Source organism: Prionailurus bengalensis, chromosome B4 (assembly GCF_016509475.1).
Source record: "Prionailurus bengalensis isolate Pbe53 chromosome B4, Fcat_Pben_1.1_paternal_pri, whole genome shotgun sequence".
In the NCBI taxonomy this organism is placed as follows: domain Eukaryota; kingdom Metazoa; phylum Chordata; class Mammalia; order Carnivora; family Felidae; genus Prionailurus; species Prionailurus bengalensis.
This window is the reverse complement of record NC_057358.1, coordinates 105,296,384-105,324,302: the sequence shown is the minus strand read 5'-3', so window position 1 is coordinate 105,324,302 and position 27,919 is coordinate 105,296,384. Positions and strand designations below refer to the sequence as shown.

The window sequence follows — 27,919 nt, the reverse complement described above, 5'->3', positions numbered from 1 at the left end:
CTTTGAAAAAAATCTGTTCAGGCCCTCTGCCCATTTTTTAATCAGTTTTTTTTTTGATATTGAGTTGTATGAGTTCTTTATATATTTTGGATGTTAACTCCTTACCAGATATATCATTTGTGAGTATCTTTTCCCATTCAGTAGGGTGCCTTTTCCTTGATGGTTCATGGTTTCCTTTACTATCTGATACGGACATATTTTGAAAAGTCTAGTTGTCTGAGTGTTTTCTCATGAGTAGATTCAAGTTATTCATTTCTGGTAGGAATATTACATAAGTGATGCTGTATCCTTTCCAATGCATCGCCTGATGAGTTGGACAATGTCAGTTTGTTCATTATTGGTGATGCTAACTTTGAAGGTTTATCTACTTTTTGAAATGAATAAAAAATCTGTGGGAGGTAATGTGAGTCTGTGTAAATATCCTGTTCCCCCATAAACATTTTACCCAATGGCTTTAATGCTTTGATGATTCTCCTGTGAATCAATTATTACCATGGTGGTTGCAAAAAGCAGCCAGGATTTACTTATGGGCATAATGCATATGTCAAAGCAGTTCAATATCACTTAGAGACATATTACAACATGGAAGAGCTCATGAGCTCCCTACATTTGTTGTTGGCTTTCCTATGGAACAATTCCTGTCCTCTCACCTGTATTTAAACCACCTGGTGATTATTCTTACCTTGGATTAATCCCTGATTTAACACCCAAAAAATAAGTTTACCTGGCCTCTCCACATGTGCTCACTCCTATAGCCTCATCTCTCACTTCTGCCTCTCCTGCTTGCTTTGTGCTCCAGCACTGCTGAGTTCAGAATCAGGTTTCTCACATCTGTGTATTTTTGAAGAAGCATACCCACCCCTGCATACCTACAATTAATTCATTGCTCCCTACCTTCACACCTTGTCTGCTTGATGAACTCTTCTGCATCCTTTAAGACCAAGCTAAGGTACCACATGTTGTTCATGAAATCTACACAGGCAGAGTGAGTCACTCCTTTCTCTATGCCTCCACACTAGTTTATACATGTGTCTATTGTTGTAGGTTCATGCTATATTGTAATTGTTTTATTTTTTTTAATGTTTATTTTTGAAAGAGTGTAAGTGGGGGAAGGGCAGAGGGGGGAACAGAGGATCCCAAGAGGTCTCTGAGCTGACAGCAGTGAGCCCAATGTGGGGCTTGAACTCACAAACCATGAGATCATGACCTGAGTTGAAGTTGGAGGCTCAACTGACAGAGCCACCCAATTGCCCCATAATTATTTTCTTTTTAAAAGGGTTATATTTTAATTATCTTTGTAGCCCCAGAGTTTACACTGTTTTTGACACATTGGAGATTTTTCAAAATAAATGGTTTTTGATGAATAACTAAATGACTTTGGTCTCAAAAGTTTTCCTTTTGCTGACCCACTGTGGAAACATATCTAAGAATATTTTTCTAAATTATCCTTTATTGCCCTTTGCCATCTTAGAGGGGCACCTGGGTGACTCAGCTGGTTAAATGTCTGACTCTTGATTTAGGTTTAGGTCATGATCTCACAGTTCATGGGTTCAAGCCCTGCGATGGGCTCTGTGCTGACAGCTCAGGGCCTGGAGCCTGCTTCAGATTCTCTCTCTCTCTCTCTCTCTCTCTCTCTGTCTGAGCCTCCCCCACTCGCAGTCTGTATCTCTCTCTCTCAAAAATAAAAATTAAAAAAAAAAAAGAAGGGTAGCCTCAAGGCTAAAATGCCAAAGAAGGGGAAGCCCCACCCAAACCCTGCCCTGGTCAGAGGAATTGGCAGATATTCTTGATCGGCTATGTATTCCAGAAAGGCCATGTATAAGAGGAAGTATTCAGCACTAAATCCAAGGTTGAGAAGAAAAAGGAGAAGACTCTTCCTACTGTCAGAAAACTAGTTGGTGGTGACAAGAATGGTAGTACCCAAGTAGTTAAATGTTGTAAAATGCCTAGGTATTATCCTACAGAAGATGTGCCTTGAAAGCTGTTGAGCCACGGCAAAAAAATCTTTCAGGTAGCTAGTACTGAGGTACTACTGCGAGGTAGCATCACTCATTTTGATCATCCTCACTGGGTACCACACAGGCAAGAGGGTAGTTTCGTTAAGCAAATGAGCAGTGGTTTGCCACTTGTGACTTGACCTCTGGCCCTCCATCGAGTTCCTCTGCATAGAACACACCTGACATTTGTCATCGCCACCTCCACCAAAACTGATATCAGCAGTATGAAAACCCAAAACATCTCACTGATGTTTTACTTCTAGAAGAAGAAGCTGTGTAAACTCAGACACCAGGAAGGTGAGATCTTCAACACAGAGAAGGAGAAATATGAGATTACACAGCAGTGCAAGGTTGATCAGAAAGCTGTGGACTTGCAAAGTCTGCCAAAAATCAAAGCTGTTCCTCAGCTTCAGGGCTATCTCCACTCTGTGTTTTCTCCCAGAAATGGAGTTTGTCCTTACACATTGCTGTTCTAAATTTCTCAAAAAGAACTTAATAATTTATCCATTAAAAAATACACAAATTATCCTTTATTTACTTCCATTAAGGTTCTAGCTTAGTAGTTTTCAACTCTGCCCATTCAACACTACACCATCCCCATCAAATCATCAGTTTTTATTGTCTTTTTTTCCCACTTTTCAGTATCTGAAATTAACTTCATTTATTTTTGTACTCATTATATAACACACAAACTCTAGAACATAAGCTCCTTTTATTTTTCTCTTCTCATAAACAAATACTCCAGTTTATTCCTTGTCTAGCAAATGATACCAGTACTGATGCTTTTGAAATCCAAAAGATATAGTGTGTGTGTGTGCAATTGTGCATTTGTGTGCATGCAATATAAGCTGGGGGAGAGAGACAGGAAGGCAGAAAAGTAATGTCAATTGACAAAAGAAGGCAAAATGCTATGGACCATGAAGAAATCGAGAAAACTTAAAGACAATTTTGAGGGGTGTCTGGGTGGCTCAGTCGGTTAAGTGTCGACTTCAGCTTAGATCATGGTCTTGCGATTCGTGAGTATGAGTCCTGTGTTAGACTCTGTACTGATAGCTCGGAGCCTGGAGCCTGCTTTGGATTCTGTGTCTCCTCTCTCTCTGCCCCTCCCCACCCCCTCTTTCTTTCTCTCTTTCTCTCTCTCAAAATAAATAAACATTAAAAAAAAAGACAATTTTGAAATTTTCTGAAATTTGGTGAGACGCCCAAGTTTGGTACAGAAGATAAAGTTTGAGAATACCAAATCTTTTTAAGATTTAGGTAAAGCTAATCATTAGGATGTTAATATTTTAGACAGTTTTAAAGTCCTATTAAAATACTTCTTTTATAAAGAAGTAATTGAACGCTACAAGAAATTTACTGTAATGTTTCATTCTAAGAAATTCATTAATTATAAACAGTAGACTTACTGTAGCTGATGTTCTGCCACAATTTACGGTTTTGAGTAGTTACAGAGTTAGGCTTAACTTTACTATGGAGTCTAAACACTCTGCTTAAATAGACCTATATTTTACACTGGGCTGAAGTTATATCACCTATAAGTGATTAGAGTGAAACAAAATGAAAGATCAAGGCGGGGTACTGTTTTGAATAAAACGTGTTCAAAATATAAGAACAGAATCATTGCTTCTTCCCCACTTTCCTTCATGTTTCTCGGTGTAACATCTAAAATGCATTTAAAAAATATATGGGGCTTATAATAGAAATGTTAGATGACTGCAAATTGAATCACTAAGACGACAAATGCTCGGACACAGTGGGCCTCAATGGGGGTGATGAGAAGTGAGGATTTTGCACCGCCCCCCCACCCACCCCCGGGAATTTTTGGCAATGAATGTCTAGAGACTCTTTATACCATTAGGGTTCTACCACTGACATTTAATGAGTAGAGGTAAGGGATGCTGCTAGACATCCTTCAAGGCACAGGACAGCCCCCCACAACAAAGACTTACCCGAATGTCAGTAGCGCTGCCAAATCCTGCTCTAAGAGAAAATGCCAATGCGGTCTCTCACAACTGACTATCGGAATTATGGGCTAAGCTTTTAAGCTGTGTATGAGCCACTTACATATCCAGCATATGCAGCTTTGGCCTTCTTTGAAATGATAATTTGTCTGGGAAAGTTTTCTGTTTACTTCCATACATTTAACATGATTTCTTATAACTAAAAATGTATCCAGAGCATGTTAAAAGAGATTTTCTAGACACTTTACTTGCTTACATAGTTTTGAATATGAAGAGATTTGCTTTAAAAGTTTAGAAAAACATCAATGCATTCACACTTCCAATTTATATATATATATATATATATATATATATATATATATATATACATACATATATATATAAGTTTATCAATAAATTATTAGATATTATGGTATATTTAATATCTTAAACTTTTTTTTTTTACCTTCTTTTAAATTTTGAGAGAGAGAGAGAGACAGCAGGGGAGAGGGGGAGACGAAGAGAGAGTCATAAGCAGATTCCACACCCAGTGCGGAGCCAACATAGGGCTCGATCCCACAACTGTGAGATCATGACCTGAGTTGAGATCAAGAGTCGGACACTTAACCTACTGAGCCATCCTAGCCCCTTAATTTTTTAAACTTAAATTGTTTTGATACTTTTCAGTGTTTAGACTATCATGTGAAAACTCATTTCATTTTTTTAACCTTTATTTATTTTTGAGACAGAGAGAGACAGAGCATAAACGGGGGAGGGTCAGAGAGAGGGAGACACAGAATCTGAAACAGGCTCCAGGCTCTGAGCTGTCAGCACAGAGCCCGATGCGGGGCTCGAACTCACGGACCATGAGATCATGACCTGAGCCGAAGTGGGTCGCTCAACCGACTGAGCCACCCAGGCACCCCTCATTTCATTTTTAAAATGAAACCATACACAAATCTCTTTTCATTGTGCTTACTGTCAAAACTTTAATTTGAGCATCGATACTTGATTATGTGGGAGAAAAATAATAGGAATTTGTACTGGGTCAAAAACCTAATTTTGGTTTATCCTTTCCAACTAGTCTGATCTGACAGATAAAACTTTCTCATTCCTCTTGCTTAAAATTAAAATCAACCTCCCACCCATAAAACATGTACTCATCTATTTGCTTCCTTTCACCAGTGTATCCTTTTAAATACCTTACTGTTTTGCTCTATACCTTCTTCCCTCTAAGTCCTCCAGCTTGGGTTTCTTGTTCCTTTTCATCTTCCAACCCATTTTATCTGATATATTTGTTCTTAATGAGCTTAAATAGTTTTAGGAGAAAATCAGTGGGGCACTATTATTGCCTTTATTAACTCATACAAGGAATAATTTAAGACTGATTTTACATGGTGATACTTATCTACATTAGTCTTTGTTTTTTTTGTTTTTACTTTCATTTCTCAGTATAGTGGCGGTTAACACTTGAGGTTTTGACGTTAGCTGAATCTGTGTTCAAGTTCCACCTCCACTAATTGCTTTGACTCTGGCAAAATGACTTCTCTTTTTTGACACCTCTCTTTCTAGATCTTTACATTCGTAATAATTATAGTATCTACCATAAGTGTTTTTGTGAAGAGTAAATGAGATAATGTTGTGATGTTCTTAGCATATAACTACCACATAACAAGTGCTTAGTAACTATTAGCTATTATTAATATTCCTTTCTGTAATATAATAAGGAACATATCAAGGAACATTTACTATGGTTATTATTAATGACAAACCTGGGAAGAGAAAGCTATCAACAAGGATAAGTAACATTCTTTCTGGATTTTTGCTACTTGGTATTTGGCAAAGGGTAATATATTTTTAGTTTATTTTTTTTATTTTTATTTTTTAATATATTTTTAGTTTAAGTAAAAACTTAGCTCTTCATCTGTGAAAATAACACTTTGGTTTGTGTGCTTGACATTACTGCAAGACATAAAATTGAGACATGGAACAAAGATATACTAAATAAGACTAACTGGAAGGAAAACCTGTCTGACTTATTAAAAACACTTTTTAAAATCTTTATTTATTTTTGAGAGAGAGAGAGACAGAGCATGAGTGGGGCAATGGCAGAGAGAGAGGGAGACACAGAATCTGAAGCAGGTTCTGTGCTGACAGCTTAGAGCCTGATGTGGGGCTCGAACTCACAGACCGTGAGATCATGACCTGAGCCGAAGTCAGACGCTCAACCCACTGAGCCACCCAGGTGCCCCAAAAACATTAAAAAAAGAAACACTCAGAAATAAACGGCACCTGGGTGGCTCAGTTAGTTAAGCGTCGGACTCTTCATTTTGACTCAGGTCATGATCTCATGGTTCGTGAATTTGAGCCCCATGGTTGGCAGTGCTGACAGTGCGGAGCCTGCTTGGGATATTCTCTCTCTCTCTCTCTCTCTCTCTCTCTCTCTCTCTCTCTCTCAATCCCCCTCTACCCCTCCCCCTGCTCAAGAATGAATTACAAATAAATAAATAAATAAATACCCAGAAGTAAAATGACTAGGACAAAAATTATCTATTGTCATTCATTTATGTAAGACTAGAAGGACCTTTGTTTGGTGACTAAATAAAAATATTGACAAGAGTCATTATCAATTGTGTTATTACTAGTAGAACATATACAAAGATCAGAATAAAAATATACATAAAACTCAATATTATTAATTATAATATTAATATAAAAGTATACTAACATATATAACATTTATAACATATAATAAAACTATATATAAAAACTAAATGAACTAAAACTTCTGTTTGCATTCACTGTGTAAAAACATTGTGCTCAGTATTTTACGTGTATTACCTCCTTTGATCTTAAATCATGAGTTAGAAGTGCTTTTGAACAGTTATTTTATAGAGGAGGGGTTTGATTATTAACAGTCTAATGGCTGTAAATAATAAAGTAACTGGGGAGTAAATGAACAACTGGTAGAATAAATAACAATACTTTTTAGCTTTGATACAATACAGTCATATCTGTACCACCTTTTCAAGAAATCCATTTCATTCCTTTAAAAAGCTATTTTATTCTTTATTTCCATTTATAATCAATTCAAAATACCAGAGTGATCCAAGTTCAACTTAATATTTTACTCAATAACGCATTTGAATTGAGAGTTTATTTTTTTTCTCAGTGTTAGAATATTTATTACTACTAGCCAACCAGCTTACCACTTTATCTTTGACATCAAACTCTCAATTATTAGCTTGGGCGGCCTATGATGTTATACTTTCCAGGATTCTCCCATTCAAAGGCTTTTAGAATTTAAGATTTTTAATTTTAACTAATTATACAATCTTTAAATAAATGCAGTTTTTTGTCACATTACTCTTACCTTACTTATAATTCCCATTTGTTCTGTTATCTTGTTTTTAACTCTGTTTTGATTTGAGAATTAATGCATATTACCTGAATAAACCTAAAGGGGGAATCTCTCAAGAGATGTACAACAGCAAAGCACCCACATTGACTGGAAAGGCGAACTGGAATAAAGGAAATGGTGGTATGGTTTCAATGTAATGTAGATGTTTTTCACAAATGGGAGGAAAGTAGAAGGCAAATTATTTTGTATCATCTCAATTCATTATTCCATAGAAGTTCTTCTGTTTTGTGTTTTTTTTTTGGTTTTTTTTTTTAATAAAAACAGCAATCATATACTGACCTTGGACTCATCTAACCCAAGCTTCTTTAGAGACTTTCTGGCATAGTCCAGAAAGGAAGAGGATTTGGAATAAATTTTACCAACATGCCGATCACTGCAAAACAAAAGTAAATCACTTTTTAGTTTTTCCAGTTTAAATTATAGATGACTGCAAATTAAATCATGAAATATTTTTAAATACCTTCTGTGTACGTGACACAAGCTTCAGATTTGATAAAAATGTGTTAATATTTTTATAAACATTTTTAGGTTACATATTATAAAGTGTTTAAGATCTGCTTCTGAGAATTCCTTCAACACACAGTAGTGGGAAACCGTATTAGGAAGACAATATATGAGAAATAACTTATCAACAGTATTAAAAAGCGTAATTTTTAAAGGAAACTATAGGTCTTTCAAAAGTTTCCATTATGTTATAAAACACACTTAATTTTATTGGCAACATTACAGTTCATATTTCATTGCAACACCTGCTAATGGTGGCGATAATTCAACAGCTATGCAAAGAGAACTCCTTCAATGCCAGCCATTAAAACACCATATGCTGAGTTGGGTCTGACTTGATCTCATTTATGCCCTGCAGATTTTCACTACAGTTTAAACAAAATACCATGAGATGGTTTTGAATTTAAATAATGAAATGTGAGACTATCACATCACATAATTTGGGTTGCAACTGAGGTAAAATATAAAAATCTAGGGAATAAAAAATTCACCACTTCCAAGTTATCAAAATCAATGAATAAAAGCTCATTTACTCTTGGTAATATAAATATTAATCCCTCTGATTAATCAGACATGAAGTTCCTTTGAACTTTGAATTCTTCCTTTGAAATATATCTCAAATACATTCTTGCAGCTCCATTTCTAGATGGCCACCTCAATTCCACTTATTAGTACTTCATGTCCTTTAAGATTGAAGTCTGTCTCCTTCCTTGCTGCCTATATTTTCACGATAGTTTCTTAGAGGAACATTTTTATGTATTACTTCCCCACCCTCCAAAATTTCAATACACCTGCCATTTCTTGGGATAAATTTGAAACTCCTTAATTAAGCAATCAGGGTTTACTATTTTCTGGCTACACCCACATTTTCCCATTATAATACAGAATTCAGTTTTCTCTACTCATTGTTTCAGACTATTCTACATATTTATGTCTTGGTGCATTTGCTCATTCACTCACTTCCTAATGGATTATAAGGTTCTCCACTCTCTTCTTCTGCTTAGTTAAGCTACAGCCATCTTATATGACTAAGCTCAAATTATGTATTCTTTTTGGTAACATCACTAATATCATGTTTTCTGGTTTTGAATTTCTACAGCCCGTATCCTTTTTCCACTCGTGTTATTTCATCACTGCTTTGAAATAATAGTTGTTTGAATAGGTATAGGTTCCAGAAAACAAAACTTGTATGTTTTATAAGTTTTTGTGTAATTATCAGATCCAAAACATAGTTATGTACCTTACGTATAACAGATATAATAGACATGTACATCTTACATACTACAGGTGGTGAAAATAAAAGCAGGAAGAGCAATTAGGAAGTTATTACAATAATCTAGAGGAGAAGTTTAGACCAGAGTAGTGACCCTGAGGATGGTGAGAAGTGGTAGAATTTTAGACATATTTTGAGGTAGAGACTACACAGTTGTTGAAGGACTGTATCTACTCCATGTGAGAGCAATGTTGAGTATCTTTGCATGTGTCTATTGGCCATCTGGATGTCTTCTTTGGGAAAGTGTCTATTCATGTCTGCCCATTTCTTAACCGGGTTATTTGATTTTTGGGTGTTGAGCTTGATAAGTTCTTTATAGATTTTGGATATTAACCCTTTATCAGATATGTCATTTGCAAATATCTTCTCCCATTATGTAGGTTGCCTTTTAGTTTTGCTGATTGCTTCCTTTGCTGTGCAGAAGCTTTTTATTTTGATGAGGTCCCAACCGTTTATGTTTGCTTTTGTTTCCCTTGCCTTCAGCGACATGTCTAGTAAGAAACTGCTACGGGTGAGGTCAAAGAGGTTGCTGCCTGTATACTCCTCTAGGATTTTGGTAGTTTCCTGTCTCACATTTAGGTCTTTCATCCATGTTGAATTTATTTTTGTGTAAGGTGTAAGAAAGTGGTCCAGTGTCATTTTTCTGTGTGTCACAATCCAGTTTTCCCAACACCTCTTGTTGAAGGGACTGTGTTTTTTCATTGGATATTCTTCATGCTTTGTGAAGATTAGCTGACCATATAGTTGTGGGTGACCATGTAATTTAGAAACATGGGGTCATTAGTGCCCCTGACAGGGTGATTTGATGGACTGATGGAAGTAAAATCTGACTGGAATTCAAGAATAAAAGGGAAAGAACTTTCAAAGGACTTTTTCAGTAAAGAACAGATAAAAGATAGTTGAATGGGAATCTGGAGTCCCCAAAGGATTTTCAGAATCTGTGTTCTTAACCACATGTGCTCTTATGACACATCATTTCACTTAATAAAAATGAAAACTGGCCATCATGGAACTCACTAGGGGGTAGAGGAGCAGACACAAACAATTAATTGTACTGTCAGGTTCAATCAGAGCAGTAAGTCACAGATTAAGTCCTATGGCAGAAGAGAAGAGGGTGAGAAAGAGAAAAGAAAAGTATCAGAGAGGTTGTCTAACCTGGGTTTTAAAGAATGCCTAGATTCCACCTGCCAGAGGTTGTGGAAGGAAGGGGTGGCAGAAATGAGGAGAATATTCCACGTAGATAGAGGAGCTCCAAGGAAGCATACAAGCCATAAAATTAATTGCATGGGAAATGATGAATAAGCCAGTGTACCAGGACATTCTGCATGGACAGCTTCTTGGAGTACAGAGGAGGGAAAATGGGGTGATGGATTAGGCTGCAAAGGATCTTAGTGACAGATCAGAAATGGCCTTGAATGCCATAATAAGGATATTTCAGTTTTTGAGTACCAAGAAAAGGAATTATCAAACATTTTGAAGTTAGAAAAGTGACATGACTGTTTCTGAAAGACAAATTATGGAACTTGAAGAACAAATTAAAAGGGGGCCCTCTGTCAGAATAAAGCATGGTCAGCATGCTAAAAAGGAATTAGTATTCTTTCTTTTAATAAAAGTGAATGCAGTAGATCTAATTAAAATTCTACTCAAGTGAATCCAACACCACCCACATGCTTTTCCAAAAATACAATTGTAAGAACATGGTTTACATGTAGCACTCCCCAAAGAAGCAAAATTAGTGTAGGAAATTTTAGGAAAATGTGAAGTAGATGTATACCAAATAAGTGAAAACAAGCACATGCAGGACAGAAAGTGACAAAATGCAGTTTCTCTATCACTACAAAATACTTCTAAAATTAATTATTTTGTGCCTTTTTTATGCTAATACATACTGAAATACTTGAGATCCACATTTTGCTGAAAATGGAGACTGGTTAAGGGAACTCTGAAAATCTTCAAACTACTCTTAAATTTAAAAGATACAGACTTCCTAACTTCAATTTGGCCACACATAATGGATTAAGTAGTTTTAATTTTGTGAGCCAGTTTTCATGATCTGGTTTATAACTTTTTTATTTGATTACAGCAAAACAAAAATAAAAATTAAACTAGGTAATACAACAATTATAGGTATCAAAAATTACAATATTTATTATATAGCTGATACCATATTGATCATGAAATAATAACTGAGTAAAGTGTATATATTTTCCTGCTCTCTTTCCAAGTGTTTGAAGAGATTTTTACATCATGAAACTCCTTTGGTATTTTATTCCTCTTAGAAAGTTTCCAGATAAAGACTTATTATAAAATGAAGAGTTTTCTATAAATTTTTGAATTTGAAGATAAATGTTAAATGCTCAGTCACAATTAAAATTAACAGAGTAAAAAGGCTATATTTAAGTCCATGAAACAGTTCAGTTCTAACTTTAGGCTATAAACAATTAAACTTTTAAAATAGTGTTTCAGATATTCTAAGAGTATGTCACTTGAAAACTACTTTAGCTAACAAGGAGAACAAATTAAGCAAAATTAGAAAGATGTAATTAGGTAATCTTATTTTCTGCCTTTAGTGTTCACACTTAAAAAAAACCTTGAGGTATAATTGATATATAACATTATATTAGCTTCAGATATACAACACAATAATGTGATTTTTGTATACACTGTGAAATGATCACACGTCCAGTTAACATGCACCATACATAGTTACAAAAACAGTTTTGTTTTTTTTCTGGTGATGAGAACTTTTAAGATTTACTCTCTTAGCAACTTTCAAGTATGCAATACAATATTATTAGCTATAGCCACCATGCTGTATATAGTCAAATGCCCCCCCTAGGAAACTAAAATACTGAATCTTGCTTGTATTTACCATTCTTACATTTTTCTTAATTGTTTGCCATATATTTATACTCCTAAATAGTTACACAGTTGTGCTTGTTCAAATTGTATAAATGGAACCATCTTGAAGTTTGTCCTGTGACTTTTATATGAACAAAATTTGTCTACACTGATGCATGCAGTTGTTATTCATGTATTTTTACTTTGGCATAGTATTATTCTACTACAATTTATCCATTTTTTTATTAATGAACTAAAGTTCCTAGATTTTGGCTCTTATAAACATTGCAGCTATGGATTATTCTTGTATAAGTCTCTGGGAATACATGTAGAAGAGCTTCTAGGATATATACATAGGCATGGAACTGCTGAGACAAAGTATTCTCAAGTTTTGTAGGTAAAACTAACTAGGCAACTAGGCATTTTCAACCTTATTAGGCAACGCTAACTTGTTTTCCAAAGGAATAAACTAATTTTTTTTTCTCTCACCAGCAATGGGTGGTTCTAGTTGCTCTGCATTTTTGCGATCATTTGTTATTAGCAATCTTCTAAATTTCTGCCTATTTAATGGTTTGAATTGGAAAAACCTCAATCCTCCTTCTGTGTTTCTTCTTTCCTCTCACACTTCTGACTACTAGCATACTCACAACACTTCTGACACCAGACGTGTGGCGTTTCCCCACACCCAGAAATTCTGTGACACCAGCTGGGTATTCTACAAATCAGCTCAACTCTGGTACTGTCTACCTAGAGACAGCACTGATCCCACAAGGTAAGGGGATTACCTTCCCACTTCAGATGCCAACTGCATCTGACTAGTTCCCCAGGTTACACACAGTCTGTCCAACCTGACAAAAAACTGACCTTCCCCTCCCCTTTACATTTAGTTATTTGGTAGAACAGTTCACAGAACTCAAGGAAACACATTTCCCAGTTTATTAAAGGATAAGATAAAGAATACAGATGGACAGCCAGATGAAGAGGTGCATAGGACAAGATCTAGGAGGGTTCCAAGCATAAGAACTTCTGTTCCGGTGGAGATGGAGTGTGTCACTTTCCTGGTAGGGGGGTATTGTGTTTACCAATCTAAAAGCTCTCCATGTGCCATACTACTGGGATTCTTGTGGAGGTTTCATCACATAGGCATGGTCAATTATTAATTCAATTTCCAGCCCCCTTTTCCTTTCTGAAGAAGGGGCGGAGGCCTCAAACTTCTAATCATGGTTTGTTCTTTCTGGTGACCAGCCCCAAGCCAGGAGCCATCCAGGAGCTTACCCAGAATTACTTCATTAGATCAAAAGATGCTCTAAGAGCCTGTATCACTTAAGAATTTATAAGGGTTTGAGGAGTTCTGTGCCAGGAACAGGGATGAAGACCAAATGTATATTTCTTGCTACAAATCACAATATCACATGGTTATAAAGATAATATCCGGGGCGCCTGGGTGGCTCAGTCGGTTAAGCGTCCGACTTCAGCCAGGTCACGATCTCGCGGTCCGTGAGTTCCAGCCCCGCGTCAGGCTCTGGGCTGATGGCTCGGAGCCTGGAGCCTGTTTCCGATTCTGTGTCTCCCTCTCTCTCTGCCCCTCCCCCGTTCATGCTCTGTCTCTCTCTGTCCCAAAAATAAATAAACGTTGAAAAAAAAATTTAAAAAAGATAATATCCTATTGTGGTTTCATTTTACATGATCTTGGTTACTAATTAAGATTGAGCACCTTACCCAATGTTCATTAGCCAGCTGAGTGTCATCTTTGTGAACTGAGTAATCAAGTCTTTTCACTATTTTTCTTTATCTTAGGTTAATTTTTCCACAAATTTGTAGGAATTCTTCACGTATTTTGGCTACTAGTCTTTTTTCAGTTATAGGGCTTCCAATTAGTTTCTAACAGGACACTTCCACTCTTCTGAAAACAGTTCTTAATATTAACGTAATTGAATTTTCAATCTTTTATTGTAAGATTTGCAGGTTCATATTTAGTTTGAGACACCCCCTCCCTCAATGTCAGAAAGATATTCTTCAATACTATTTTCTGAAAGTATTATAGTACTGACTTTCATAGTTAAGGTTTTAATCCACTCTGAATTGATTTTTGTGTTTGTTGTAAAGCAGGGGTTCAGATTTTTATTTTTTTGTGTAGTAGTCAGAAGAATGGTCCACCAAAGAAGATGTCCATATTCTAATCCTCAAAACCTATACATACATTATGTTACATGGAAAAAAGAAATTAAGGTTGCAGATATAATTAAATGTTCTAATCTGCTAACTTTAAAATATGGAGAGAATCCTGGATTATCCAGAGGGCTCAAGGTAATTTCAAGGATCCTTTAAAGAGGAAGAGGAAGGCAGAAAGGAAGTCAAAATTACAGAAAGATTTAAAGATGCTATGCTGCTGGCTTTGAAGACTGAGGAAGGAGTCATGAGCCAAAGGATGCAGGTTCCCTCCAGAAGCTGTCAAAGATAAAGAAATGGATTATCACTTGGAGCCCCCAGAAAAAACACAGCCCTGAAAATACCTGACTGTAACCCAGTGAAACCCATTTTGGACCTCTGACCTCCAGGGGACTAGATAATAAATTTATGTGGTGTTAAGCCATGAAGTTTGTAGGGATATGTTTCAGCATCAAAGGAAACTAATACATTGTACAACTGTATAAGTAACTACTGTCCTAGCACTATCTAATGACTCCCCCCTCTTCTCTCTGGTGATCAAAACAATATAACAAAGCATGACTGCTGGATCATATGGTAAGAGTATGTTTAGTTTTGTTACAAACTACCAAACTGTCTTCCAAATTGGCTGTCTCATTTTGCATTCCCACCAGCAATGAAATGCAAGTTCTTATTGCTCCACATCCTTGCTAACATTTGGTGTTGTCAATGTTCTCGATTTTGATTTTCTAACAGGTGTGTAGTGATAGCTTGCTGTTTAATTGCATTTCTCTGATGACATATGATGTAGAGGATTTTTTCACATGTTATTTGCCATTTCTATTACTTTTTATTTCCTCCTGTATCTTCAAACTTAATCTGGGATCATTTTGCTTCTGGCTTAATTCTTCAGTGCTATCTGCTGGTAGCATATTTGCTCTGTTTTTTTGTTTTTTGTTTTTTGTTTTTTTTTTGTCTGAAAAAGTCTTTATTTCACCTTCATTTTTGAATACTGTACATTGTAGCCTATTTTCTTTCAGTACTTTGAAGATATCATTAACCTGTAGCTTCTATTTATGCTAAGAATTTACTTGTCAGTTTCATTTTGGCTCCTTTGGAGATATCTCCAAAGATATCTCTTGTCTCCCTCCTCTTTCCCACCTCTGGCTGCTTATGTTTTCTTTGCCTTTGTTTTCATCAATTTTACTATGGTGTACCTAGAATTTATTTTCTTTTTTGCTTCTCCATGGAGTTTGTGTATATCTTAAGTTTCTTGGACTTACGTCTTTTTTCCAATATTGGAAAATTCTTAATGTTCCTACTCCCCTATTTTCTCTCTCCTTTTTTCTCAAACTGCAACTAATATGTTTGTGAAACCTACTCACTGTATTCTCTATGGCTCTTAGTCCATCTTTTGTATTCTCCATCTTTGTTTCCTTGTGCTTCACTGTGGATATTTTCTTCTGATCTGTCTTCCAGTTCACTAATTATTTCCTCAGCTGTGTCTACAATGCTATTAATACCACCCACTGATTTCTTAATTTCAGTTATTTTATTTTTTCAGTTACAGAATTTTCACTTAGGTTATTTTTTGTATGCTTTGGTTCTCTGACAAAATATTTTTATTTATATGTACATATTAAGTATAGATTTTTTTATTTTAAGATAATTGTAGGTTCACATGCAGTTGTCAGAAAGAATTCAGAAAGATTGTTATTCCCTTTGTCTAGTTTCCTGAAATGTCTCATAATGGGATCTTGCAAAATGATAGTACAGTATCACAACCAAGATACTGACATTGATGCAATGAGGTTACATAAGGATTACTCATGTTGCTGTTTTATAGCTACACCCAATTCCCTGCCATCTCATTCTTTCTCCCCCAGAAACTACTAATCTGTTCCCAATTTCTATGATTTTATCACTTCAAGAATGTTATATAAATGGAATCACACAGTATATAACCTTTTGAGACTGGCTTTTTTCTATTCAGTATAATTTTCTGTAGTTTTCATCCAGGTTGTTATATCAATAGCTCATTCCTTTTTATTGCTGGGTAGTATTCCATGACATGGATTAGCAGTTTGTTTACCTGTTGAAGGACATCTGGGTTGTTTTCAGTTTGGGATGTTATGAATAAAGCTGCCATAAACATTCATTTACAAGTTTTGTGTGAAGATAAACTAGCCTCTGTTGATACTTGGTTAGTGCTAGGACTTCCAGCTTCCCACATCTTCTCCACCGATACTGTGGTAGGGGTGGCCTTGTAATTGCTGGGCAATGGTGAAAATCCTGACTCTACTAGGCCTTCTCTGATGCCATACTGGTGGGGAGAGAGTGTAAAACCATTTTACTGCTGGGTGGGCAGGAAGTCCAAATTCCCACATGGTCTCTGACACTGTGGCTGTAGTGGTGGGGTGCTTGTTACCTCCTGGTGGGAAGGAAATCCTAGTTTCCTACTTGGCCTCTCTGACACCATTCCACAAGGAGTGTTCAGGAACCTTATTACAGCTTGGCAAGGATGAAAGTCTGGGCTCTCCAATGGGTCTTTGCTGAGAGTGGGATCACAATTTTTTATGTGGTTTCTGGCTGTAGTATGGGAGGTTTGTCTGAAGGTTTTCCTATGCCTTCCTCTTTCCTGGTCCAGGTATGTATTTTTTTTGTATGTGCCTACTGGCATTCCTGGATTGCAGTTTACTTCAGCTCCAATACAAGGTTTTTAAGGCAAAAAGATAACCCAGGGAACTTCCACCATGTTGCTCCTTGGGTCCTGAGATCTTGAGCTAGTTTGTCTTCTTCTTTCTAAGATTCTTTCTGAGTCGTCTATATTTTATAGATAGTTCTAGATTTTTAATTGTGATTACCAAGAAAAATATAAAAAAAGTACAACCGCTCCATTTTCCCAAAGTAGAAGCTTCTCAAGTTGTTATTTTAAGCTTTTCTCTAAATTCCAATGAGTCCATTTCTGTTGCATGTGGTTGATTTACCTTGGTTTTTGGTCATGTTGTCCTATTTCATCATATGGCTGGTTATTTGGGGTTGCTTGCCAGATACTATATACAGCAAACTTTTGATAGTTTGAGCCTGCATATATATTATTTTTGTCCAGAGAGGATTTGCCAATAGTAGGCAGCTAGAAAAATACTCTGAAATACTTTAATCACAGTTTCAGATAATTCTAAGTGGGGCTTTAGGCCATTTTAGGACTGTTTCATTTATGGTTTACCGTCACTCATAGAGTGGATCTAACTCAAGGTAAGAGTGGTGTGCCTGGCCTATGGAGTCCTCCTCCTAAGGCAGGCCATGAACTTTAACTCTTGTCTCACTAGAACTGTTACTTTATTGAAAGCTGTGCTCACCCTCTCTGTCTACTTTGTTAACTGTCAGACAGCTGCCTATTCTATACAGATGCTTCTGGTGAAATGCATCCCCTAGAAGACACAGGGCTTATGTCTCTTGATTCCCATCTTCTCCTAGGTATTTGCCCTGTAGTAGTTCTTGCTCTTGTTCTTCTTCTCCATCTTTGTTTTTATTTTTATTTTTATTTTTTGCATCAACAAGAATACTTTAACCTTTAAATCTGACATCAACAAAAGATGCCTGTGTCTTTTCCAAGTCTCTTAGGATAGGATTCACTTCAAGTATGAATAAACTAATTTTATAAGACATAGTGACAATTCAAGTCCCCACATGAACACATAACTTACCTTTTTTATTTCTAGTTTTACTGCAAATAATTGGCATACAAGTTTAAGGTGTATAGCATGATGGCTTGATTTACATATATTATGATATAATTATCACAATAGGTTTAGCTAACATGACCATTTTTTCATATAGATACATTTAAAAAAAGGAAAAAAAAAAGGAAAAAAAAATCCCCTTAAGATGAGAACTCTTAGGATTTACTCTCAACAACTTCTATATATTGCATATAGTGTTATAGTCATTGTGTTGTACGTTACATGCTTAGAGTACCTATTTATCTTATAGCTAAAACTTTGTACCTTTTCTCACTTTCCTCCAATTCCCCATCCCCCTACCCTCTGCCCCTGGTAATCACAGGTCTCATCTCTTTCTATGAGTTTGGTGTTTCTTATTTTGGTGTTGTTTTTGAGATTTCACATATAAGTGAGATCATACAGTATTTGTCATTCTCTGTCTGACTTATTTCACTTAGCATAATGCCTTCAAGGTCCGCCTATGTTGTTGCAAATGAGAGGATTTCCTCATTTTTTAATGGCTGAATAACGTTCCATTATCCCTTCATCCAATGAAGGACATGTTTCTATATCTTGGCTAATGCTACGAACGATGGGGCTACAGATATCTTTTTGATTTAATATATTCATTTCCTTCAGATATATTACCAAAAGTGAAATTACTGGATCATCTGGTAGTTCTAGTTTTGATTTTTTGCGGATCCTTTACTCAGTTTTCCACAGTAGTTGTACCAATTTATAATTCCACCAACAATGCACAAGGGTTCCCTTTTCTCCATATCCATGCCAACATGTTATCTCTTAGTCTTTTTGATGATGGCCATTCTAACAGGTGTGAAAGTAATCTCAATGTGGTTTTAATTTGCATTTCCCTAATGACTAGTGACGTGTATTCATACATGTACTTGTTGGTTGGCCTTTTGTCTATTCAGGCCCTTTGACCATTTTTAAATTTTTTTGTTGTTATCAAGTTGTAGGAGTTCTTTATATATTTTGGACAGTGACCTCTTATCAGATATATGGTTTGCAAATATATTTTCCCATTCTGTAAGTTGTCTGTTTTTTTTTTCTTCTGTGTAGATGATTTCTTTTGCTGTATGGAAGCTTTTAAGTTTGATGTAATCCCATTTGCATATTTTTATTTTGTTGTTTGTACTTTAGGTGTCATATCCAAAAAGTCATTACCAAGACCCATATCAAGGAGCTTTATTCTTATGTTTTATTCCAGGACTTTCATGGCTTCAGATTTTACATGAAAATCTTTAACCCATTTTGAGTTAATTTTTGTGAGTGATATAAGATATGGATCCAGTTTTATTCTTTTACATGTGAATATCCAATTATCCCAGAGGCATTTATTAAAGAGACTATCTTTTCTCCATTGGGTATTCTTGGCTCCTTTGCCAAATATTGGTCAACTGTATATGCTTCAGTTTATTTCTGGGCTTTCAATTCTGTTACATTGGTCTCTCTGTGTTTATGCCAGTACCATCCTGTTTTGGTGACTACAGCTTGATATCAGGAAGTGTGATCCCTCCTGCTTTGTTCTTCACAGGAATTCTTTGGCTACTCTGACTCTTTTGTGGTCCATATAAATTTTAGGAGTGTTTTTTCTACTGTAAAAAAAAAAAAAAGCTACTGTGATCTTGATAGGGATTGCACTGAATCTAGATGGCTTTTGGTAGTATTTACATTTTAACACTATTAATTCTTCTAATCTATGAACATAGGGTATCTTTCCATTTATTTGTACCTTCCTTGACTAGAATTAGTGGAAAGTTGACTTTGGTTTTTGGATAGACTGAATTTGATATATTTGTAAGGTACTTAAGTGAAAGAGGTAAAAGTGGATACCTGATTCAAGATATTAGTTGTGAGGGGGGCGCCTGGGTGGCTCAGTCGGTTGAGTGTCCGAATTCAGCTCAGCTCATGATCTCACAGTTTGTGAGTTCAAGCCCTGCATGGGGCTCTGTGCTGACAGCTCAGAGCCTGGAGCCTGCTTTGGATTCTGTGTCTCCCTCTCTCTCTGCCCCTCCCATGCTCATACTCTGTCTCTCAATAATAAATAAACGTTAAAAATTTTTTTTAAATAAAAAAAAAGATATTAGTTGTGAAGGTAATTCCTAAGAGAAAGAGGATATATTAAGAGACAGGAGCTGAGTATAAAAATATTAGCGAATGAAGATATATGTAGGAGGTGAGTTAAGAGGAAAAACCCTTTAAGTAAATAGGTGACAATGCCAAGTAGGGGGGAAAACAGCCTCAGAATGTAACTTAAGGGAAGATAAGGAGGAAGAGAGTCTGGAGAAAAAAACCCAATTATCAACATTGTCAAATGTGGCTGAATGGCCAATCAGGCTTTGGAATGAAAGCGTTTATAATAAATACCATCTATCTTCTGAGTAGTAGTAAAAGAAGCAGGAATATGGAGGGCTGGACAGTGTAATTTTTAAGAGAGAAGAAAGATTCATAAAAAAATGGAGACAATTTTAAGTTGTCATTGGGAGAGATAAAAAAATTTATAAAGAGATTTGAGGTCTCAAAAGAAGCAGGCAATCAATATCTGAGTGGACATAAATTTGCAAAATTTTGTGATTTTTTCCAACAAAATCAGTATCTTGTGATGAACTCAAGAGAGGGAGCTAGTTTTCAGGAAAGCATGAAAAATTCATTTGTAGACAATTTTAAAGATTGGTAAATATATGGAAAATAAAATGGAGTCTGTAACAAGATTTGGGAGTTAGTTACACAGAAATGATAGTTTAAGCCAATGGTATAGTAGATATTTATATGTCATAATTTATATCAGTAAAAAAAATAGGTTATTTTATTTCTTACAGAGAAATAATAACTAATCTAAAAATAGTTTCTATCTCTGTTAAGTGTGGATTCATTTTTGAGAACTTTAAAACTGTCCTATTTTAATCTGAAGAATAATCCTATTACAACCAAATGGCTATCAGAATCCTAAAATTGTAATTAGCAAGAAGATATTCATGAAATTTGCCAGACTTGCAAATGTATGCTTGAGTATAGCAGTTACTGAACCAATATTATGGAAAAATTCTCCCATTCCTGCCTCTCTGTATAAGCAATGCGTTATTTGGAAAAAACAACAGCAAACAAAACATGTGCAGGGCTATTATTTACCAGTAGTACATGGGCCACAATTATTTATGATCAATTTCTGTTCTCATTAGTTAAGTGTTTAGGCTGTACTGGTTGTGAAACATTTTAAATGTAACCCTTGCTATATGATAACATTATATTCACTGAATTACTTATATATAACATTTCATTACTTCTAAAATTTTAAATTATAATTGATACAGACTATTTTATCATTACACAATGCTTCAGGACAAAAAGGAAACATTAGAGCCCCCACTTTAATAATGATTAATCTAAGATACAGTTGCTGCATACTTCTTTGTTACTACTGACATTATGCTCAAATTCAAAGCTTCTTTTAAAAAAATAGTGATGTTCAATAAATTCACCTAGGCTAAAAATCACTTCACTTATAAGACAACAGAGTTATCCTTATTAAAATAAAATCCTCCTACCATTTGGTGATGCCATAACATTCTTTAATAATATCCTGAAGGACAGCTCGATAGAAGAGTGATTCAGTAGGCAGCTGAAAAAAATGTAGATAAATATAAGCACAAGAAACAAATAAAAAACATAAATCGAATCAATACTAGAGAGTCAGGAACATAAGTGAATGTTAGAAATCTGACTTTATTGCAAAACATAGAGGAAACTTTTATAATTTTTCCATTCTAAGTTAAATTGTTACCCTGAGGCTAATACTGAGGAAGCAATTCTGCATGAAAATAGAAGAAACTATAAAAGAAATGGTAGTGAATGGGGGAAGAAACAGCACAATCAAACAAAAATGAGCTAATGTCCCAAATGCAGTGCGTTCAGTTAAAAATGTAGAAATAAACTTTCATGACCAGCAAGATCAGCTCTGGAGCCGAAAAGAGAGCAGTAAGGTAGAATACATGCAAAAGAGAAGTGAACATGGATTTGTCCTAATGGTGGTGGAACAGAGATCATATCACCTAGGATTCACACCTAGAAGGAGAAGATACTATTGTAAGTAAGGACATGCTAAAAGTATGTCTGAGGTCTAAAAGATCATAGCATTGGCTACTGTAGAATTGAAAAGGGCATGTCTTTTTGTCCCTCAGGAAGGATATAGGATTAGGTATCCATGAAGGTTTTCCAAAGCAAGGAAGATATGGATGAAGAGAAGGGCCTCAGGGAAGCATGATAGTTTTGAAAAAGTATAAAACAAAACACTTCACTGAAACAAGGGAAGGGGCACTTAAACTAAGAAACTACAAGTCACCCAAACTCGATCCACATCCCCACAGAACTCTTAATGACAGTGTAAATAAATCCAATACAAAATAATATCAGCAACAGTCCTGCTTCCATGCAAAGTTTCTAACAAAAAAAAAAAGGGGGGGGGGGAAGAAAAATGAGCCAGAGTGGAGGGAGGCCAACAATATTGAATGGTCCTGAGAAGGCTAATAAGGTGAAAACCCCAAACTGTGCAATGACTGGTAGTTTTAAAGACAGAGTTCAGTACACTGTACAAATTCCCTGAGTCAAACTTCTTTCGCTTTTCCTTCAGAGCACAACATTGTTATTTTCGTCTGTTTTCAACTAGAATATGTTTGGATTCAGACGGAGTCTAGCATAAAATACAATTTTGCCTGTGCGCTCAGATAAAAAACTTACTCTACTGCTCCTCTCCCCATCTGACCTCAAGTTCCTACACTGTGGGCCCCAGGCGCTGAGGCTACAAAAAAAACACAAGTTGGGAGTTGAGGGTGAACCATTATTTCTTGCATCTTCACCTAATGGCACTGACTTCTTAAATCACTGGAGAATGTCTGACTTGCAGGATTTTGACAGAGCACTTGGAAAGGGCACGTGTTATATCCTTCCAAGATGGTGGGGATAGTGGGGAGGGTGATTCTAGTCGGAAATGGTGTTAGGAATACCAAAGTCCCCAGTTCAGCTCCTAAAATAATGCACTGAAAGCAGACATACTTGAATACTCATAAGAAATTTGTAACCTTCAAAAGGTATACTTCTTAAATAAAATCTCTTTCTAAATGCAACGCCTTGACGTAAGACAAACTCTGATTTGTAAACTTTCTTTCCAGAAGACTGCTCCAAAACATATCATTCAAAATTTTCCATCTCTGCACATATTTTTTATTTGGCATTTTTTCCATCTTGAGTAATTCTTTTTGTAGTATCAAAAATCTCTATCATCCGTCCCTTCCTTCTCCCCATATCCCTTCAGTTTTCTCACAAAAATGCTGAAATCCTCTTTCATATATTGACACCTATTGTTCTATTGACATTTAAGGCATTTTTAGAAGTATCTTATTACATGAAGTAAAATATTAGTATTATAAATGGTTTATAAAATTCTTAACTTTTTATTTAGTTAGCTATACAATAAACAGGAACTTTAATTTTACATGAATTTTCTATGAAACTTCCAAAAATAGTTGAGCTGGTATTTGAACTGAAGAAGCCTATCTGATGTCCACATATAAAGCCATGATGCTATATGGCCTCTTGGACACTTGGGCAGGGATGGTGTCATTAGTTTTTATTCAATACTTCAGTCAGGAAAAAAAATCTTAAAAATAAAGCTTTCCATACCTATGCCTTTGAGAAAAATTATATAAACGGTATCAAGGTAATTTAGAAAATAATGTATATTTATATTGTTATTAAAAACTGGTTAAAGATGACAAAAAAAAACCCCAAGAAATGCATTTAAACAAGAGATCATACAGAAATGCAATGCACAGAGAAATAAAAACAGGATAGAATAAATCATCATTCCTTAGTTATCCTGAATAAATAAGAGCCTTACAGCTGTTCGCTAAGAGAAAGGGAAGAGAGTTATGAAGTGCCTTCAAACGTGCATTCCTGGGATAACTGGGTCTATCCATCCTGGTAAATACAGATGGAGGCATGTGGGAAGGGAGTCAACATCTCCCCAGCACCCTGTGTCTGACAATTCCAAGAATAAACTGGATGTGGCTCAGAGTTTACTTTCTCTCCTTCACAAATGATAAATCAACCTAACACTTTAATGCATCTTAAATCGGAGGGAGCAAAAAGCACACGCTTAAAGTATATATCTTAGGCATGCATTTTACAGGTCTAGTGGAGACGACACTAAGCTGGAAGTCAGTACTCTGCAATTAATTAAGGGAGGTAGAATGCACTATTAAACTTCTGCTGTGTATCATGTTCTCATGTAAGTTCGGGATAATACCCAACTTATAAGATTGACTGTAAACATGAATAAGCACTTGGGAAACTGAAAAACACCACAAAAATACACAGGGACATTATGATGAAGGCTCTTTTCTCTTCCAGATCCTAGGGAACCACTAGGCTCATAAGCAGTACAACTGCAAACCAGCAGTTTGAGACGAAAGCCCACATACCTCAACAATATGCCCTAATGCCTTTAAAAAAATCAGCTTTGGGGCGCCTGAGTGGCGCAGTCGGTTAAGCGTCCGACTTCAGCCAGGTCACGATCTCACGGTCCGTGAGTTCGAGCCCCGCGTCGGGCTCTGGGCTGATGGCTCAGAGCCTGGAGCCTGTTTCCGATTCTGTGTCTCCCTCTCTCTCTGCCCCTCCCCCGTTCATGCTCTGTCTCTCTCTGTCCCAAAAAAAAAAAAAAAAAAAAACTTAAAAAAAAAATCAGCTTTTATCAATTTTTAGGTAGGAACAACAAATATATTTAAGAAAAAAAGTTCTTAGCATTGAGCCTGGGCCAGAGTAAGTACTCAGTATATATTTGTTGCTATTATCATTTTAAATTTTAATTATTTAAAAAAATTCAAATTGACATATTAATGTTCCTTGAAAAGAAGCAAAAAGAGATTTCTAACATTTAGGTCCAACAAGAAAAATCCTGTGAAAAGCTTAAAAAGAACAGCTAAAAAAACTTTTAGAAATTCCTAATATGTTTCATCAATCATAAAATAGAGAATAAGGCAATTTTATGAATATTTTGGGGGATATATTTAACTTCTGTTTATATGTGCAAGTCCATTTGGCTATTTCAACTAATGACCAATCAAGCTAATAAGGAAAAAAGTTAAAAAACAAACAAAAAAACCCCAACAAACAAACAAACAAAAACCAATGCAGGTCTGTGTTTTAGACTGTAGTTAAAAAATAAATTGAATGCTATACCGTGTTTATCTTTGCTCCAACTAAGCCCATAAGAGCCTGATAGTCAGCAATAGCAGTCTTTGGAAATATTCATAGACTGTTTAGTGTATTATGAAGAAATGACACATTAGTACAAGAATATAATGTGGACATTTTCTTAAAAGTTCAATTTCCTTTTTCTGGAAGTTCACTTCTCTTTTAAAGAGAAACTTCTAGAAAACGTACAAATTTGAATATGAAGAGGTGACAAGAAGACTCAGGTTTTAAGTTCATCAGCAGGCCAAGTAAGAAGAGTACTTTAAGAAAACTATCCTGTCCATCTGCTGTATTAGAGTAAACACTCGTACTTACCCCTTGGCCAACTGCAACCCGTTCCAATGCCTTTAGAGAAAAAATAAGGAGAAAAAAGTAAGACAAAGACTGCTGGTATATTTAGTCTTATCTTATAAGACTTATAAACACACTGTATAAAGGCTTATAAAAGTGACATTTAAAAAGATTAATTAAGTGATAATGTGTAAGTTTACACATTTACAAGTGTTAATATCATTGAGGAATGTTAACCAGTATAGTTGTATACTCTAGGGTTGATTTATAATAGATGTGTGTCATGTACACAAACACATACACACCCAATTGTATATACTCCTTGAATTTTAGAAAGAATAAGAAAACGAAAGAAATAAAAGAACATGGTCTTGGCTCACTTTTAGCTGTTTAGCTGAAACAATCAAATAAATCCAAATCTATTATTATATGTGTGTATATAATAAACATGTTTATATACTACTTCTAAGTGTATTCTCTTCTAATTTTTTATAAACATATAGTTGCCTTTTATTATACAAGGTTTTATTGAACAGATTATAGCTGAAAATTTAGTTTAGAATAGTATGTATAGTTTTGGTTGGCCTGGTCTACAAATTCAAATCAAAGTCACATATGATCAAGTGCCCAAAAGAGAAATACATATTTTTACAATTTTCTATATAGCTGGTTTTACATTTATATTTATTTAAGATCCAGATGATTTTACAAAGTATTTCCTCATATTTCCAGTAAATATGCATAACCCAACATATATAAAAGATACATCTGAAAGATTTATCATAGTTTCAGTACAGAATAAAGGCTTCTAAAACTTCCATTTTTAAGAGACATACATTTCTACATTTATGAAGTTTTATAACTGAATTACATTAATATTTCAATATTTACCTTTATTTTTAAAATTTTAATTAGAAAATATTTCAAAATAGAGTAGTAAAATATAATAGATCTACATATACTTCCTATTCAATTTTAGAATACCCATGTTTGCTTCAGGTTGCTATTCTTCATTAATAATAACTGTTAGATATAGCTGAATCACATACTTTTAAAACTGAAAGACAATTTACAGATTATCCTGTGTAAGTACAATTTTTGCAGAGGCACAAGTTCACTGGCAAGGTAAGATAAGTTGCCATAGTTGTATAGCTAGTTAGCAAGTGAGCAGGAAGTAAAAGCTTGTTCTTTGAACCTTAACTTCACCTGCCCTCATACCATTAAGATTTAGTGGGAAAATGAGTTTGAGTTCACTGTATAAGAAGTTGCTTCGCAGAAATTATTTGAAGAAAAAATTTATAATTCTCCAAAGACTTGAACGATACCTTCACCTAACATCTAGAGCCAGAGTTTTAGGAATACAGGAGCAAATTATTATATAATTTTCATATTAAATTAAATAGCAACAGGCCCAGAATAAGTTTATTATTGAAGAACACATTGATTTTCTTTTACAGTACTGTCTGTGCTCATTTCAGATTAGATTTTTGTGTTACAGCTTTGGCTAACAGGCTGAACTGAATAAAGAAACATGGGTTTCTAATAATAAATTGTTTGGTGTTGATAAAAGTGTCTACTTTTAGATAAGAATAACTAGTTAGAAGTAGTCAATACCAAGACTACTTTTAGTATGTGTTGCTGATGACGGACTTTAGAAATACAAATGATAAATTTTTGTTACATAATAAAAGATAACCAGGTAGGTGATAAGAAGTTTCTTGCAAACATTAGTATTTTTCTTGGCCAATAAATAAAGATAATGAAGAAAATATATACGAAGTGTTAATCGAAAATATTTCGCAGTTTTATCAGGCTTAAAGTATGCTGACATGATTGTGCTAATCTAATTAAAATTTATCTCTGGTTAGTACCCTTAACAATTTTTCAAAGCATCACCAGAAAGTTCTCCTTTCTCGATCTCTTTTTTGTTTAACCCCTGTAACTTTGATTATTTGTGGAAAAGGTCAGTTATGGAGTAAAATACAATTAACAAAAAATACATCAAAAAAATGTTCCTTAGCAACCAAAAAAGAAGCCAAGGTAGTCAGGGACTTCAATGGAGCCAAGGAGAGGGGCATTCCATAGGAAGCTCACATTGGGCAGAGAAAGTTATTAAGTGCAGTGTGGTCTATACATTAAATATTCTAAAATTTATTTTTCAAAACCTCTTCTTTATGTTTCTTTGAATGTTTATTTTTATAACAAACATTTTTGTTTTGTGGGTACCATATATTCTTTTATCTCTGTAAGGGATATTAATAGTTATTTTATATTATTTTATTTTGTATAGTCTCCATTTCCTCCAAGTTGCTTTTCTTCAGTTTTTCTGATCTCTGTTCTTTCATGTTAGATTTTCCTTATACATCTAGTGATCCTTGGCTGTCTGTTGATAATTAAAATGGGGGTATTGTAAATGTGATTAGAAGTACTGTGCTTATGAGTGAGGACAGTTACTTGTGGGCTTTATCATAAAGGTGACATGTGTCCTGCTTTATTGTAAAATCCCTGATGCC

The 27,919-nt window shown here is 35.2% G+C and overlaps 1 protein-coding gene and 1 pseudogene across 4 annotated transcripts in view; one reads left to right on the top strand and one right to left on the bottom strand.

The window, feature by feature from the left end:
* The window catches only part of METTL25 (methyltransferase like 25), a 161,125-nt gene that overhangs the window by 52,500 nt on the left and 80,706 nt on the right, over positions 1-27,919 (bottom strand). For 3 of the 4 annotated variants that reach the window (XR_006294400.1, XR_006294401.1, XM_043561685.1), the window contains exons 7-9: positions 25,431-25,460; positions 21,413-21,486; positions 7,638-7,731 (exon numbers count right to left, since the gene is read on the bottom strand). Coding sequence is in view for 2 of the 4 variants with exons in the window: in XM_043561685.1 (XP_043417620.1) it covers positions 7,638-7,731; positions 21,413-21,486; positions 25,431-25,460 (198 nt within the window). In the remaining 2 variants the exon portion in view is untranslated. Of the gene's footprint in view, positions 1-7,637; positions 7,732-14,078; positions 14,425-21,412; positions 21,487-25,430; positions 25,461-27,919 lie in introns of those variants that run through there. The other variant, XM_043561686.1, reaches the window with a different exon arrangement.
* LOC122472286 lies at positions 1,706-2,473 on the top strand (annotated as a pseudogene).